Source organism: Vespula pensylvanica, chromosome 6 (assembly GCF_014466175.1).
Source record: "Vespula pensylvanica isolate Volc-1 chromosome 6, ASM1446617v1, whole genome shotgun sequence".
NCBI classification, from domain to species: Eukaryota; Metazoa; Arthropoda; class Insecta; order Hymenoptera; family Vespidae; genus Vespula; species Vespula pensylvanica.
Genome location: NC_057690.1, coordinates 4,309,165 through 4,326,664, shown reverse-complemented (window position 1 = coordinate 4,326,664; position 17,500 = coordinate 4,309,165). Strand labels below are relative to the sequence as shown.

The window sequence follows — 17,500 nt, the reverse complement described above, 5'->3', positions numbered from 1 at the left end:
TAACAGGAGGAGGAAAAGTAGGAGAGCGCAATATCGGAGACTCGTCTGCGCAGACGTCGAAGTGAAAATTGGCAGAACCTTTGGCAGGGTGTTCCCTGCGCCCTCGTAAAATCATTTCCCGGTCGTTACGGTCCGCCCAAATTTCCATGTCTTTTCCTGTTTTTAACGGCCTAATCGGATGTCCTATCTTAAAATGAGGGCATTGGCCAGAAAATAAATTCAAATCCAGATTAATTGATTTTTCATAAGTACGAGAAGCCCGATGAAAGATCAACCGAGCTAAGCGATTAATATAGAAAAAAAAATCTTCATTCGAAATTAAATTCACGATTGGATACATCGAGAAATCAACCTCTGTGTTCTAACGCAACGAATAAATCGTAACAATACGTTCTCGAGTAAAGTTCAATTTACTACGGCCACATTTTACTCTTTGTCCTGATACTTTCGCTCGGATTCAACGCTACATCGAGTTGGTTGCACCCGCTCACGAGCCCTCGTTCCTTTCTTCCTACGCCACTGGACTCGCCGACTCTGCCAGGAGGGGAAGCATCAGACAGCAGAGGGGTTTCGAATATCGATCTCCCGCGTTCTACCAGTCATTCACTCTCGCGTGTGTGAAACGAAACGTACCAACACATGGATATTCCGAATTGGCGAAGAGAGAGAGAGAGAGAGAGAGAGAGGTGGGGGTAAGGGGGCAGGAGAGGGGAAGGAGGAGGAGAGAAGCATTCACCAGGGAATCCCAGGCAAAGCTCAGGGGAAGAGGGCAGTCGACAGCCAACCAGGAACTACCAACAACACAGCTAGTCCAGAAAAATGTCATGCTACCTCAGAGCTCTGGGCTCCGTGTCTCTACACCTACGCAGACTCTCTCTCTCTCTCTCTCTCTCTCTCTCTCTCTCTCTCTCTTTCTCTCTTTCTTTCTCTGTTTTCCCTTCCTGCACCCTATATCGTGTATTTCACCCGTTTGCGCTGAAGTCTCCCTACTCCGAGGGTTACTTCAGACTACACGCATGCGCATAATGTTCAACATCGCTTTACTCTCGAGCTTTTTCACCCCTTTTCCTCCTTCCCCCACTCCTCCCCTCCCTCTCTCCCGCTCTCTTTCTTTCTACGCAAATACGATGGACGAAACTTCACGCGCTTTCTTCGAAGATTATCTCGCGCATCTGCAAAAGGCGCAGACGGTACGAAGGTAATCTGTAAATTGTATCAGTGATTCTCAAATGATTCTTTCGCGTTTGACAAAGATATCGTATTAATTTCTTGCCTTATTATTAAACCGAAAATCTCTAATTCGTTATTTTGAACGCGCGTCCAAAATAATGGGATTGTAATAGAATATTTTTGAAATGAAATTTAATGATAATTTTTGTATTAAAATATAGATTCTAGATAGAAATAAAATGGTTTCTCCAAAGGATCAGAAGCCTATTATAAAAGTTCAAAAGGGTTCGAGTAGTAGAATAGCTTTAGGACAACTAATCCAAAGAGAGGACATATGTTCAAATCTCTACATGTGTATACTTAATCTGTATATTTAATCTTTGTAACTCGATCTATGAGATTTATCAGGAAAGAGTCATCAATGGTGATACGATCGAATGGGTTAGCACTGACATACTAACCAAACTTTGTCAATTATTTTACTTATGATCTTTATTACAGTCAGAGGAAAGTAAGAAAGGTAATAAGTTTATACTGTATCTATCTATATCTACGTTTTAAGGGACACACAGATGATTTACGAAAGGAAACAATCTAGATAACGGATAACAGAGAGGTTCGTGTATCGATTTAACAGAACCAAGGAAACCATCGTTGATCCTGGGTGGACATAGTGTCGCCAAGTCTGTTTGCTCGCGTAGTCCAGTTCGGTATAGGAGACTCTCGACAACAGTTGCCGAAATGTCCGACGATGAAGAAACTGGTACGTACGCATGCGATCATCACTTTTCCGAGATTATGAAAATTCGAGCTTCGATCGCATGTTTCGTGACGGCACCATAACACGTACTCCGTCGCCTGTCTATTCTTCTCCTGTTCGATGAATATAAGGAAGGAAGGAAAGGATCTCAGATGGAATCCTTAACTAGAAGAGATCGATCGAATTGAGGAGCGAAAGAGAAAGAGGGAGAGAGTGTGAAGCCGTCGAGAGGGTCACGCGAGGAGGATCATCGGTTGATACGGTCACGTGCTCCACCCATTGCACCCTGACATTTGGCAACTACTTTCGCTCGTGCATACATAGTGATGAAATATCCACGCAAATATCGTCGACGAAATTGTTCTATCAAATCGTCGAGGTCTAAACCTCGAGTCTCGTATTGCTAAAATAATTTTAGATCGTTGGTGATAAAACCTGACATCCAGAATAGCTTCATTCAAGATATAAACAATCTTTTGTAAATAATCAAGATAGAAAGTTTAAAATTGGTATAATACACGCGATCCTGTATCAAATGCTATACACTTTTGAGAATTGATCTAAATTCTTTGAAAATTTTAAAACACCTGTCGGGAAGTATCGCTTGATTTCTACGAAGACGAAGTCACCGTCCAGCCGTATACCATTATATCAAATACGTAGATGTTATCGTACCTTTTTAGCTTTCTTCGTGAATTATTGACAATTGTATCGCGAGGTCTTGACGCAAGAATGCTATAACCCAACGAACTACCCTTAGCTCTTCCTATTTCCTCCGTCAAGATTACAGACACTGACCTCAAACACTATCGTCATCGACCGTAACATTTACGTCTCCTATTATTCGATAGAAATAGATTGGCGATTCCTGTGTCTATATTCTAATGATAGAGTTTTTTCTAAACAGAATTAGAATTTTCATTTCATTTTTTTTATAACATAGAATAAAGCCGGACTAGAAAATTCATATAATACTTATTATTTCCATTTTGAAGAAGTTATTAAAATTAAGTACACTCCTAATATTAGAAGTTCATGATTAAAATCGATAATCTTATCTGTGGTTCTTTTAACGAGATGACTTGATTATACGATATAAAAATAAAAGAAACAGGTGTATTTAAGCCGTTCCTACACGAGAATCCTCTTGAAACGTGAAAATGTTTTAAACAAAGAAACAACTTCGAGTCACGGAAACACGTTAAAGTATGTATCCCTCGCATACTCCAACGTCTCTCCATTCGATAGCTTCTTCGCCTTTCTATCGCTATGATTAGGATCGTCGTAAATCACGTGACTTGAAACGACTTTTACTTTAACCTTCTCACCAAGAAACAAGATAGCCCCGTCGAGAGGTCTCGAACGAGAAAGGAGATCGGTTGACGCCTGGCAGCCACGCGAGAATCCATGACGGAATGATCTGCCCTGACTGGAATCACCCACGCGAAATCACGAACTTACCAGATTCTTTTTTTGTTATAAGCACGAACACGAGAGGCAACGTGAGGATCAGCCGTTTAGCTTGAAATCCAAACTGAGATCGGTGTTTCTCGTTATCACGTAGATTGGTAGGTAGGCGGGTAACACCTTAGCATGCTTTTCGAGTTGCTCGAAACGTTCAGTCTTTCGCCGTGTTTGCTACCAGCTGGATAACCGTAACAGAGCTTATTCGCGCGGCTAATGGCCTTTCACGGGGAAGGACGCGATCCTTTAGAGCACACCAGTCTCTATCAAAGAGCCGGTTAGATGACGACTTCAATTGCGTGTGATCTTTCATCGTTAAAAAAAAAAAAAAAAAAAAAAAGAAAAAAAACAACAAAACGAGTTTCAAAGAGTTTTCATTACATATGATATCGGTCACTTCCTAACGATGATCTTCGTAAATCGAGGAAAATATATCGATACAATAAGTTGAAAATAAAATTGGTTTCAGAGAGCGAGGACAGTGATGCCGAAGGTGGTTTGGGAAACGTAAATAAACTTGTAATACGTCCACCCGGTCACAGTGGGAAGGCAAAGAAGGGACACATCTGTTTCGATGCCTCGTTCGAAACCGGTAACTTGGGTCGAGTGGATCTCGTTTCAGAGTTCGAGTACGATCTCTTCATAAGACCGGATACCTGCAGCCCACGGCTTCGCTTGTGGTTTAACTTCACCGTTGACAACGTAAGATCCAATCAGCGTGTTATATTCAATATAGTGAACATATCGAGGAGCACGAATCTCTTTCGAATTGGTATGGCACCGTTAGTTAAGAGCACCGGAAGACCAAAATGGCAAAGGATACCACGGGATCAGGTACGAGCTACGCTCGCATTTTGCTCTAAGAATTTAATGTCATTTAACGTGCCTTTGTAAAACTTATTTTTTCAGCTTTTTTATTACAAATCACCGCAACATCAGAATCACTATGTGCTTAGTTTCGCGTTCGCTTTTGATCGAGAAGACGAGGTCTACCAATTCGCTTTAACTTATCCGTATTCTTACAATCGGTACCTCGGACATCTGAATAATCTCAGCACCAGAATAGCTTATGTTCACAGAGAAACTTTAGCCACATCGATTCAGAAGAGGAAGGTCGAATTGATCACCATAAAATCCGATACGGATAACGATAGGGAATTAACTAGGAAAGTGGTCGTGATTCTTGCGAGAATTCATCCAGGCGAATCACCGTCCTCGTTTGTTTGTCAGGGTCTCATGGATTTTTTAGTTAGTACTCATCCGATAGCTCAAGTGCTCAGGCATTACGTGATATTTAAAATTGTGCCAATGATCAATCCCGATGGAGTTTTCTTCGGTAATTACAGGTAATTATATCAGCGTATCATCGTAACAATAAAATTTATTTTCGAATACTTACGAACGTACGCTAATATTACGACAGATCTACATTGATGGGCATGGACTTGAATCGAAATTGGAATCGTATATCAGAATGGATCCATCCAACGCTATCGGCAACCAAATCGATGTTAGAATCTCTAGATAAGAACACGCATACGCCATTAGATTGCGTTTTGGATCTACATGCACATACAAACGCAACGGGAGTCTTCGTTTATGGGAACACGTACGAAGACGTATATAGGTAACTCTAATCATTCTTCAAACGAGAACGAATAGTTTGCAAATAAATTATGAAACTTTTTTATATACGATCCTCATTTTTGCCTGTCATAATCTAACTCCACGGCTGCCAGCCTCTTAGGTACGAGAGACACATCGTTCTACCAAAGTTGCTCGCTCAACACACGGAGGACTACGACCTAGGAAACACGATGTATAATCAAGATCCTCACAAAGGTGGAACAGCTCGTCGATATCTGTGTTCCATTCTAAAAGAACACGTCAACTGCTATACCATACAAGTATCAATGTATGGCTATTGTAAGAAGGGAACACCGACTATTTTACCATATACAGAAGAGAGTTGTATCCTTTCGATGTAACACAAACGAACGACCTTGTCCTTGACTTTGAATAGACAATAGGATAAAGAGTAAGAAACAAGGAAAAATACAAATGTTCGTCCTTAACTATCGATTATAATAACAGACTACAGACTCGGTCGAAATCTCGCACGAGTATTTCTGGAATATTACAAGTTAACCGGTTTGATACCCTGTGGACTTCCGGATCAACCGTCGAATAAACGCAACCGACGATCTCGTCAGAGCCATCGTGTATCAAGGCAGCCACGTTCTAGAATGGCCAGAACACCAGCTCCTTTGCATCTAGCAAGTATTCACGAGTATGTAAATCATGTCCTAGTGAAGGAAGAGAACAGGAAAATAAGATCGATCGATTCGAATATAGTTTCTTCGTCGTTTCGAATCACCATCACCTTCGTCATTATTAAAATTGTGGGGTTCGACTTTCAGTTACTTCCGGGAGGATACGGAGCCGCTCCCGAGCGCTCGTTACCGATCGATGAGTGGCACGCGTATGAGCCGGGCTGAAATTGCGATTGGAACTGGAACCGAAAGCGGAATTGGAATAGGAAGTGGAAGTGGAACGACGGGCGTCGACGAGTGCAGGTACCAGAGCTACAGGTTCCGGAGCCCCGGGGCACCGCTCGACAGGGTGCAAGCTCCGACAAGACGACCCACCGAGCCGAGGCTTACCATTATCGATTTCAATCAGCTGACAAGAGGCGGTTTGGAACTGGCCATGAGTAAGAACAAGACTAATCGTCATCGCGGTCGCTTTATGTTTCGGTGATAAAAGTACGAAAGGAAATCAAATTTCGTTTTCTCGCCGACTCATTTCAACGTATCGCACGTTACAAAGATATTCCCATCTTTTCTGCCGTCTTTCCTTGACATAATAATACCTTTAATACCTTTTTTATATCCATATCATATACGTGATAAAAATAAACTATAGATTACAAACGTATATCGTACTGTGAGGTATTTGATAATACATCATGACCATGTTTTAACAGGTTGCTAATGAAATTTGATCTAAAATAAATCATGCACACTGTACTTTCTTATATCTGGAAAGAGATGTATCATCTCTTTAACTTGAAAAATCTCTTGGAAAAAATCAATTCGTTAATCAAATTAACCTCGAAAGAAAAACATGTATGAATGTATGATCACTAAGACATGTAACATAGACATCGAAATCGAATAGATAACAAACACAACAAAAGACATCAGATGAAGACAATGCATTTATCGATACATACCTGGTTACGACAATTACGTTCCTAAAACTCAAGCGATCTGCAATCGATGTAGGAGCATTGGATGGATAGAAGACGCAGGTACTACGTGAGACGGTACACCTTTACGACGTACAGGACTTGTAAGAATACGCAGTTGCGCGCGGGGGTGTGTCCGCATATATTAACAACGATACGAGACGACGACGACGACGACGACGAACTGTCACGATGTTACCGAAATCGTACCCGTAAATTCAACCACGTAAATTAAGAAAGAAATCGATGGTGATACATTCACGCGCCCTTTTCTTACCCCGTTCTTTTTATTATTATTTTTTTTTTTCTTCTTTAACCGGCGTACAACATTATACGTTTTCCAAAGTGTGTGATGCGCGCGCGCGTGTGTTACAAACGTACATATACGTATATACGTCCCCACGTGTACATATATATCTTTTATATATCCATATGCTCTTCCTTTTTTTTTTATGTATGTAATATATGTATATGTATATATATGTCTATATATATGTATACGTCAGTCAATCGGAACTGAAGAGGAACTAAAACGGAAAGAAATGAAACTATAGCGAAAGAAGGGAGCAGACAAGCGACCAGTAGCTCTTCTACCCCTGGGCTCGAGACGGAACTGGCCCGTGGGCCGACGGACTTGAGACCTCGCCTGGCTGTTTTCCCTCTCTCTCACCCCCACCCGGCATCTCCTCCCTAGATCCGTACCAACCCTCTCCTCAACCCGGCGAACCCATCGACGCCCTTCTACTCTCTCTCTCTCTCTCTCTCTCTCTCTCTCTCTCTCCCCTCCCTCTTTCTCTCCCCTTCCTACTCTTTCTCTCTCCCTATCTCCCGAACGGAGCTCCCGGTACTTTAGGGTTGGACAAGACCAGGGCGGTGGTCGTTGAACCAAGTATATAGACGAACTGTCTGCGTCGAACTAGTTGCGCAAGACACGCTCGCATCATCTCTCTCTCTCTCTCTCTCTCTCTCTCTCTCTCTCTCTCTCTCCTACCTCGTTACGTCTCTCACGCATTACCCTCTTTCTATCTCTCTCGCTCTCTCGCTCGCTCGCTTCCACGCCTTCATATTCCCCAGGAAAAGCCACCAATATATGTATGTATAATCGAGCAACGACACACTCATACACACATAAACAATAGGATGCAACTCCAGTCGGTTCTACGTGCGTACGTGTGCGAGGCAGCCTTTCCGGCCCGTCCTACTCTGCTTGCACCGGCAACCACCGACGACCACCACCACCACACCATCATCATCACCACCACCACCCACCGATATCACTACTACCAACAACATCACTACTACCTCTACGCAATCATCATATTCTCTCTTCGTGTATTTGCGCGCCCTTCCTCGACTTTGGGCGAATCCACAAGAACCCAGAGTAACTGTACTTTGAACGGAAACAGAGTAAACCGACCTGCCAGGATAACATTTGCGTGAATGTATATGTATGTGTCCACATGCTTCGATATAGAATCCTACTGGGGAAAAAATAACCTTTATCTTTCACTCTTTCTTCTTCTCGTTTTTATTCGCTTTCGTTTTGAAAACAAACTACGTAATATCGTTCGGAATGAGAATAATAATCGATGGAAAGGACATCTTTGTTAATAATTCTATTTTTCTATCTCATTCAATCTGACTTCGGTATTACTTTGCATTTTCATTGAATGTTTCTTCAAAAATTCATACGATGAATATTCATTGTCGATACGAGAGATAAATCGATAAAAAGTTTGCCGTTCCGTACATAAACTACGAAGTATAGATTAAGTGATGTAATTAATCTGGTTCGGTCGCTTGACCGATCGATTGTTTGTCGTAAATTGTTTGGAAATATTGCGTCAAATTAAATAGTCGATACTAGAGGCGTCGTCAAAATTATTGAAGGAAAACAAGCGTTATACCAGAAGTCCGAAATTATGGCTCCATCTTGTGTCCATAAATAGAAGTAACTTCTGTTACATCGGTCAGATATGATTCCATTATTATCGACGTGGAGTAGTAACAGAAGATATTATCTTATTTAAAAAAATAACACGGTTTCGCGAATAAATTTCAATTCAAACACGTCGAACGCAATAATTTTCATCCATATAGTTAAAAAATTATAATGTTAGCACATCAAATTATAGTCGAGATAAATATTCCAAATTCTTTTTTATGACACTCCCGATGGAAAATAACATCATCCGTTAGAACATAATTATTCATTAGGAAAGTAATATTATATATATATATATATATATATATATATACACGTATATATATATATATACACAAGAAAAGAAATAATTCCAAAAATTGAATGAGAATAAATACCTGTAATTTTAATGACGTAATCGTTGACAACGAATCGGGCGCGAAATAATACCGTCCAATAGAGTTCTCGACAAAATGGTGGCTTGAACGCACATGCGCACATCGATACTTTTTATCGGAAATTAACGTGCGTAATGCTACACAATTTTGCTATAATTTGAAATATAGAAATAAACGTAAGATATAGTGCAATTAAATTTATAGCAAAACATCGTCTTCGAATGAATTTAATACATACGTGGATCAATTAATTCGTTTTCGAATTTATATTTATATATTCTTGAAAACGCCGCGGAAAGTTCAACATTGTATATTCTCGAAAACGCGACATCTATCGCTCTTTTCGTGATTGAACTGAATACGTGCTCAGAACACGTATGGAGTTCGTTGTTCCTGGGAGAACCGCCATGTTTCTTGGATGAAGAAGATCAACCACGCCATTGTGCGCGTCATACTGTATCTTGAACGATTTATTTAAAATTTCTGCCGACGAAAAGAAGAAAGGATTTTCCGAGACCTACAACGTCATTTAAATCATTTATCGTCAAATCTAAACTGCAGCTGTAAGGATAGAAGGGTTATAAATTTATTGGTAAGTACATATTAATTCAATCTTGCGACCCACATCAATCGTGGCGTGCGATAAAGCTTCCTTTCTCTATACAAGATTTGTCTAAATATGTTCATCTAATTTTAGGATTATCTCTGTCATTTCTCTTGCCACGAATTTTTTCCAACAACATAATAATGAAATGTTTCACAAACGTATAACATTTTTTCTAATTAATCAGGAATGTTCACATACCTTTTACATACTTTTATATTCCTTTGAGATTTAATTTTAATTTTATTTAGTTATTAAGTTATTGTTTATTACTTTCAAATAATTAATTTTTATTTTATTCTGAATTATATATTGATAAAATTTGTTATGAAATTCTTTCATCTGTTTTAGTGGTGTGGTAAATGTACGAGCAACATGTACAGCAACAACATTGATCCTTGGGAGCCAGGTTATGGACCAGAAAGAAGAGGGCATACTTCTGATTACGATTACCGTAATGACTATGGAAGCAATCGATCACCTGATTATGGAGAGCACCGTGATTCAGATCATCGTGATAGAGATCATCGTAGTCCAGATTACAGAAATCATCGTGGAAGAGACAGAGACCGCGAAAGAGATCGTTCGAGAGATAGGAGAGATCGTAGCAGGGATGATAGAGACCGTAGTTATAGAGATCGAGAAGATCGTTATGGAAGGCAAAGAGATAGAGATTCTACAGAGCGGGATCGTGACCGTGATCGGGACAGGGATCGTGATAGGGACAGAGAACGATCAAGAAGGGATAGGGACAGGGATAGGGATAGAGAACGTAGAGGGAAAAGAGAGGACAGAGATAGGGATCGCGATGATGACCACAGTCGTGAAAGTTTGGACTTTGATCATGACCATGGTCGTGCTTATGGCTCGTCCATGGAAGGCATCCACTACAAATCTCAATCTCCCAACAACACCATAATGATTCGAGGGCTCGCGCAGCATATTACTGAAAATGACGTAGGTTGTCAACTTAGCGGCCCAAGATTGTGGCCACTTGTGAGTCGGTGTTAGAGAACATACATCACTGTTATTATTATGATGTGTGTATCACAGGTGCGGCAAGACATCCTCAACTGTGGTCTCATGCCAAAGGACATCAGGCTTATTCGGAAAAAAGATACAGGTAATTATTGTTTATTTATTATCTTGTATCGTTCCCTTCGTAAAATGTATATTCGTATCACGAGTTCAATTTCGGAATATTTCTTTGAGTGTCATTAGAACTATATCTCAACAGCTATCTTCATGGTATACAGATATGATAGGAATAATAAATTACGATTAAATTTCTATAATTTTTGTATTATATCTTCTATATGGAGATAAAATTTTGTTTTGTGATGTTGATATTATAATTTTACTAAATTTGAAAGACTATAAGTGATGCTCACTTATTCAGGCATAACATTTTCCATATCATTCATACATTATCAAAAGCAGTAAAATCTGCAATTAATTCATGACTAATTCATGAATCGATTTTTTTCTACTCATAATGCAAAGGTAAGTTCATGACAGAAGAAAGATCGAAGAAAATCAACTCATCGTAGTTCAGCTCATTGAACTATATAAATTTTTCATCAAAAAATTATTTGAATATTCATATAATATAAACTTAATGATTACCAACCAATTCAGTAAATCAGTTAAAATCGGGTAGATTTAATAATTTTTATATAAATTATTATGTAAAGGAAAAACAATAGAGAATAATTAAAGCTATCTTCTTCTGTGTGTGTTTGTACATATCGTCAAAAAAGTTTCTTTTGACTTTTATTTCTTTCTAATTTTGTCGAGTTAATAATCGCGAAAGAGAAAAAAGAAAATAAGGAAAAAGAAATGGAAGAACAAAAAATGAATTTCGGTAGGGCTGATGTTTGAAAGCAAAATTCATGTTGCGTTAAACGATTCGAGTATCGGTGAAGTCTTTCGTCATGCAGATAGAATTCGATCTGCTGAGCTTTAGGTAAATGGAAAAGAAAACGAAGGGACGAAGCGAAGAAACACTTCGTTCGAAAGAGTCTGTCAATGGTTGGTGCTGTGATTGCCTGCCCTCTCAGAGTAGAGATCTCCAGGCAAAACGTGGATTAACTTTGGATATGTGTGTATTTGCTCTGTATAGGTGCTTCGCGAGGTTTTGCATTCGTCGAGTTTAACGCGACTCAGGAGGCTGCACGGTGGATGGAGATGAAACAGGTAGAAAGAAGTTCAGTCCACATACCCAACCGATGTGTTGTTCGCGTGCCACCGACGCCCCGTGGCGGCAAGGCACGGTAACGCGGTCCTTGGCCTTCCCCACGGCCATGGCTGTGCACCTATCTCAAAGGCTACTTCAATCTACCATATCTAATTATTTATCTAGGAGCCCCACTTTGCAGACTTTTCTTAACTGGCTCGCTATTACGTCTATCGGATTAATTTTTATAGAAAGGCTCGCGACGCGTGCTTTTACCTATCCTCCATCTCTCATAAAAGTTTGTGGACTAACAATGAAGATTGGAGGAGGGTCATTCCAGTCGTCTTAAATTCTAAAAGTGTATATATATGTGTGTATATATACATATGTGTATATGTATGTATGTATATATAGTGTATATATATGCTTGTGTGCATATTTGTCACAAATATGATTAATTATCTATGAATCAGCTTACGTTAGTATTTTTCAAATGTACGTCGGCATTCAATAATAATGCATTAGTCTATTTCTCTCATTGATAGGAGAAGATTCGCCTTCCATCTACCTCATATTATCCTATTCGTATTAATCGAAATTTTTATATATATGGAAGGCGCAAGGATAAGTAGATAGTTGCTTTGCATAATAAACAATATTTACATGACTTGAGAAACACGTTTAACTCTTAGGCTTATCATTAGCTTCCAAGTTCAATAGTTTGGATTATTACTTTTTTCATACATTTCAAAAGATATTACCTTTTCGATTGATCGTCGCATTTTAAATACATGTGAACATTACTATATACTTTTTCGTATATAATATAATAAGATCGATAAAAAGGAAAACTTCTCCTAACGATGCAAAATTGTCTGGTACGCTATTATTGACTGCCGATGCGCAATCAACAATGCATTCTATCATAAGAGATTATTATTTCAATGTGCATTTTGCCGGTCTTTCTTTCTTTTTTTTTTTTTCCTTTTTTTTCTTATAATACAAAGATCTAGTTTTGGCAACAAACTTGTACGCGTATGTATATTGAACGTATATAGTAGCGTCCGTATGTAGTAACAAAAAATAAATCAACAAGTCGCGTGGAATGGCCCACATAATAAGCCCACGGCATTTTGTTTGCTGTTCGTTCGAGACGGAAAGCTATGAAGTAGAAAACTATAATTTCGTCAACCAAGAAGAAAGTTTACGGGTTAAACGGAGGCCTTCGGATGACGTTGGACGGGATAACACTGAAATTCTCTGTTTCAGGGAGTCCTGATGCTACAGGATCAATACCGTGCATTAATGCAGTACAGTATACCGAAGGATTGTCATGTGGATAAACCACCTGCAAAGAATACACAAGATTGGCATTGTGTAAAGGTAATGGATATTAATTTCACTTAAAAGACATGTAAAAATATTTGTATGCAATAAATTCGTCTTATAAATTTTCCTACAGTGTGGAGCACATAATTTCAAAAGACGTGAAACATGTTTCAAATGTTCTGCTTCACGAGCAGAAAGCGAAGAAGGTGGAGAAGGTAGCGATGAAATTAGTCCGCATCCTACCAATACCGTTCTCCTTAGAGGACTGGACGTATTAACCACTGAAGATTCGGTTCTCCAAGCGATGAAAAATCTGTCATCGATGCCAATAAGGAGTATACGTATTGGACGAGATTCTCTTACAAACACGTCAAGAGGTGTTTGTTATTTAGAAATGGGTAACGTTGTGGACGCAATGTATTTACATACAGCGCTCACGAAACAAGGATTAGTCGTTGACGGTAGGAAAGTAGAAATTGCATATTGCAAGTTACATCAGATTAATAATACGAACGCATGGAAGTCTAATGATAATCAGTCGCAAAGGTACACTTTGGATGATGTAGCTCAATTGGCAGAATATAGTGCTAATTTATATGCCAAAACACCAGCACAAAAAGCTCATTATCTTCAGTATTATACACAGTACTATCAGAATCAGATAATGCAAGGAACAGCTATTACATTACCTTCGTTGAACCAAACGGACCGAGTAAATGCAGCTGCTGCAGTGGCTCAGTCTGCTATACAACAGCTGCAAGCATCCAGAAAGATAGGCGATGCAGATGAAATGAAAGGCAGACCAACTCCTACTGCACCAACTAGCACAACTTTAGCAAGTGGAAGAGTGCCTGCTCATGCAAATGATGGAAAAGTTTATTCAGTGCCTGATGTTAGCACTTATCACTATGACGAATCTTCAGGTTATTATTATGATCCGAGTACAGGATTGTATTATGATCCTAACTCACAATACTATTACAATAGCCACACGCAACAATTTCTTTACTGGGATGCAGAATCATTCTCCTACCAACCAGCGAAGGTAATGCATTTTATATATATACGTATATACATAGATAGATAGATAAGCTTGATACGTCAATAATATTTATAATATAAATTTTCTTTTCAGACAACCGCAAGCGTTACCCCAACAACAGGTACTGCTACTACGAGTGGAACTACGATAACAGCAACCGCTAGTAGTACGGATTCGGCTACAACAGTCATGAGTCAAGCTACTCCATCTTCAACAGCCACAACTCAAGATGTGTTGAAGGAGGATGAAAGTAAGAAAAAAGATAGTAAACAAGACAAAGTAAAGGTTGCAAAGAAAATAGCAAAGGATATGGAACGTTGGGCAAAAACTTTAAATCAAAAGAAAGAAAATGCCAAAAGTAATTGGAATTCAGAATTTACTGGAGCTGATGGTAATCAAGGTGTAGGAAGTGGTGCAGCCGACGCTGGTTATGCTATATTGGAAAAGAAAGCCCTTACAAATCCATATCACGAAGATGAGGATCCCAGTGGAAATAACGGTTTAGTAGCTGCTTATGGTGGTGGAAGCGACACAGAAGAGGAAATTGAAGATGTCCAACAAGAAGAAAGACAACATACGGATTGGAGCAAACTAGCTTGTTTACTTTGCAAACGACAATTCCCGAGCAAAGAAGCTTTGCTTCGGCATCAACAATTATCAGATCTTCATAAACAAAACTTAGAAAATTGGTATCAGGTGCGTGGTTTAGATCCAAACGATCCTCAACAAAGAAATAATAAGTATCGAGATAGGGCTAAAGAAAGGCGAGCCAAGTATGGTGAACCGGAACCACCACAACCTAATAAATTAAAAGAAAAATATTTAAAAACCAGAGTGGAAGACATATCTGTTTCTTATGAAGAACCTACAAGGACAGGTATTGGCTCGGATAATGTTGGCAATAAATTATTGCAAAAGATGGGGTGGAGTGAAGGAATGGGTCTTGGTAAATCAAATCAAGGTAGAACGAGTATCATTGAAGCAGAAAGACGAGTTCCTACTGCGGGTTTAGGGGCTAAATCATCATCTTATAGTGCTCTACCCGGGGATACGTATAAGGATTGTGTAAAGAAAATGATGTATGCTCGTTATCAGGAATTATCTGATACGTAATACGTTAAGTATTGTTAAATAGATTTTATATATGTATATGTATATGTATATGTGTATATATATATATATGTGTGTATATATATATGTATATATATATATATATATGTATGTATAAGAACTTGTATTCAAATTTTCCATAGATATGTAGTTATATATCCACATTATCTGATAAATATGAAATATGTCGGAAACTGCACAGTAATAATCTGTTTTTAAGATTACATTTAGTTCGATGAAAATTATTTTTCACGTAAAATACCATTGTTCTTTCGTGTATACTTACCGATGGACAAAGTAGTCGAAGAATAATAATAATATTAACTCTATAGAAAATACGTCACTATCAGAAATATAAGGTGAAAATTGATAACACAATTTTATTTATGCAATGGCATCCTATTAAACTTACAATGCGCAATAATTTTTTTCATATTTAGCATTTCTACACCTCGAATCACAATCATGTTAGGATTAACTTTCAAAAGAATTCCGTATCACATTCTCTAAACTACTTTCTTGATAGTAACGCACGAAAATTTTTGTATCAATCATAATAATATGTGATGATACGTAAAAATAAAATATACAATTTAGTATTGATAAATCAAATGATTATATCAAGTCTATAAATCATTGTAAAATTCTAAATATTTCGATTTTAAAATGCAGAAACATTATGAAATATGTTCATTAATACGTACAAATTAAACCAATTTCTCCTTTAATTCATAATAAACATTGAAAAAAGTGTCAATAACAAAAATGTTATTTCACAAATTATCTTTCATAATACTTTAAATAGTCTTTCCTCTCTTATCTTTACAATTATTACAAGTCATTTTGAACTATTTTTGTTAACCCATAATGCATCGAACTTTATAATTTCATAATAATATTCTGTAGTATGTAAAATTTTCGTATATATATATAATATAATTATATTTATTACACAGTACAATCTCAAATGATATGTACGTTAATCTTTTTTTTTTATGAGTTTTATCAAAGTTTGAAATATTGCATTAACAATTGTCATTATATGTATACATCTCTCCTGAACTATTGTTACAATTTAATCTAATTTTTTTTAATTTACTATCCACAATGTATGAAATAATAAAATCAGGAAGGATAATAAATATACCTGTGAAGTATTGCTAAACACATTGTCTTTTTTCTATATATATATATAGAATAGTATCATTTTAATTTATAAATGCAATTATCTCCCCGAATTTATGGTTTTAGAAAAATGTCTAAAATGGAACATTTTATTTCGAGGAGTAATATAATGTAATTAATTTTTTTGTAGTTGGTCATATAAAAGACGTAATGAAAGATTATGAAAAACATGAATCAGCTGTGCTTTCTTTTTAATGTTGCGCATCGTCCCTAACTTTTAATGTTGACTGAAATTAATAAACAAGACCTCATTTTAAAGACAAGAGTTTAATCTAAAAATATTATATTCTTTCAAAAAATATCCATAAAAATAAAACTCAAAAATTTTAAAAAGATATCTCCTCACTTGAATTTTAATCATTAAAATAAGATCTTGTTCAGTAAAATCGGTCAAGAATTATGGTTGTGTTCCCTGTTGGCGTAAACACAGTTTTTGATATTTCTTTGTGAAAAAAATATAATAGCGACTGTAGAATTTGGCATCAAAAGAAAAAAAGCTTGTACTAAATCTATTGATTTATTTATAAATTTAAACAAAAGAAACAACATAATATTAATCTAAAATTTCAATACGTAAAAATTGTAATCACAGGATCATTAGCCTCGGGTAATACAAACATATATGACTTTTATTAACTTTGTTGTGTATCGAGTTAGTATTTTTACGTAGTCCGAAGAATGAGCATCGCAACTTTCTCTTTCCGAAAGCAAAAGTTCAGAATAGATAATTTTACAATTATTTAAATAGTTTTTTATGTACACAAAATATAAAAAAGTAATATTTAAATAATAATACATTTGTTTAACAAAACAAAGACCGTAACGCGAGAGAAACAAAATAATTTTAGTTTAAAATTTTAATACTTCGAAATTTTCGTTACGCGAAGATTTACCTTGTGTAATATAAACATATACGACTTTTATTTATTTTGACTACTATCTTCTTAGGTTTCTTTCGTATGTCGACGAGTGCACATCGCAGTACACGCAGTACGCACTCTCCGCTAGTAACAGAGAAGAGTTAATGTAAATACAAAATTATATCACTCATTCTTTTAATATTCTATACGATTTTTGTTTTAGAATTA

At 37.3% G+C, this 17,500-nt stretch overlaps 3 protein-coding genes across 4 annotated transcripts in view; 2 read left to right on the top strand and 1 right to left on the bottom strand.

Annotated features, from left to right (window-relative positions):
• Positions 1–7,275, bottom strand: part of LOC122630134 (ELAV-like protein 1) — a 42,343-nt gene extending 35,068 nt beyond the window's left edge. Inside the window, exon 1 of the mRNA XM_043814292.1 lies at positions 6,630–7,275. The gene's annotated coding sequence lies outside the window, so the exon portion shown is untranslated. The remainder of the gene's footprint in view (positions 1–6,629) is intronic.
• On the top strand, positions 3,611–6,576 carry LOC122630127 (cytosolic carboxypeptidase 6). The gene is made up of 7 exons (XM_043814279.1): positions 3,611–3,671; positions 3,864–4,228; positions 4,304–4,740; positions 4,818–5,021; positions 5,142–5,365; positions 5,489–5,684; positions 5,815–6,576. Exons 1-7 carry the CDS (start codon positions 3,611–3,613, stop codon positions 6,152–6,154), a joined length of 1,827 nt encoding a protein of 608 aa, XP_043670214.1. The 3' UTR covers positions 6,155–6,576.
• A 2,050-nt stretch (positions 7,276–9,325) lies between the features above and the next one.
• LOC122629839 (RNA-binding protein 5-like) lies at positions 9,326–16,394 on the top strand. 2 transcript variants are annotated; one of them, XM_043813671.1, is made up of 7 exons: positions 9,326–9,558; positions 9,922–10,527; positions 10,624–10,693; positions 11,693–11,766; positions 13,016–13,129; positions 13,209–14,120; positions 14,211–16,394. In XM_043813671.1, the coding sequence occupies exons 2-7, from the start codon at positions 9,946–9,948 to the stop codon at positions 15,228–15,230; spliced, it is 2,772 nt and encodes a 923-aa protein (XP_043669606.1). In that variant the 5' UTR covers positions 9,326–9,558; positions 9,922–9,945; the 3' UTR covers positions 15,231–16,394. The 2 variants fall into 2 exon arrangements, with proteins under 2 accessions (XP_043669606.1, XP_043669607.1); XM_043813672.1 differs by lacking the exons at positions 9,326–9,558; positions 11,693–11,766 and having other exon boundaries at positions 10,386–10,527.
• Positions 16,395–17,500: the final 1,106 nt, after the last annotated feature.

Bases quoted from the DNA above. Each gene is read 5' to 3' on its own strand.
- LOC122630127 (XM_043814279.1), top strand. From the start codon at position 3,611: ATGGCCTTTCACGGGGAAGGACGCGATCCTTTAGAGCACACCAGTCTC. The intron at 3,672-3,863 runs GTTAGATGACGA...AATTGGTTTCAG, and splicing joins CAGTCTCTATCAAAGAGCCG to AGAGCGAGGACAGTGATGCC. The intron at 4,741-4,817 runs GTAATTATATCA...ATATTACGACAG, and splicing joins GTTTTCTTCGGTAATTACAG to ATCTACATTGATGGGCATGG.
- LOC122629839 (XM_043813671.1), top strand. From the start codon at position 9,946: ATGTACAGCAACAACATTGATCCTTGGGAGCCAGGTTATGGACCAGAA. The intron at 10,694-11,692 runs GTAATTATTGTT...TGCTCTGTATAG, and splicing joins TATTCGGAAAAAAGATACAG to GTGCTTCGCGAGGTTTTGCA. The intron at 11,767-13,015 runs GTAGAAAGAAGT...TCTCTGTTTCAG, and splicing joins GGTGGATGGAGATGAAACAG to GGAGTCCTGATGCTACAGGA.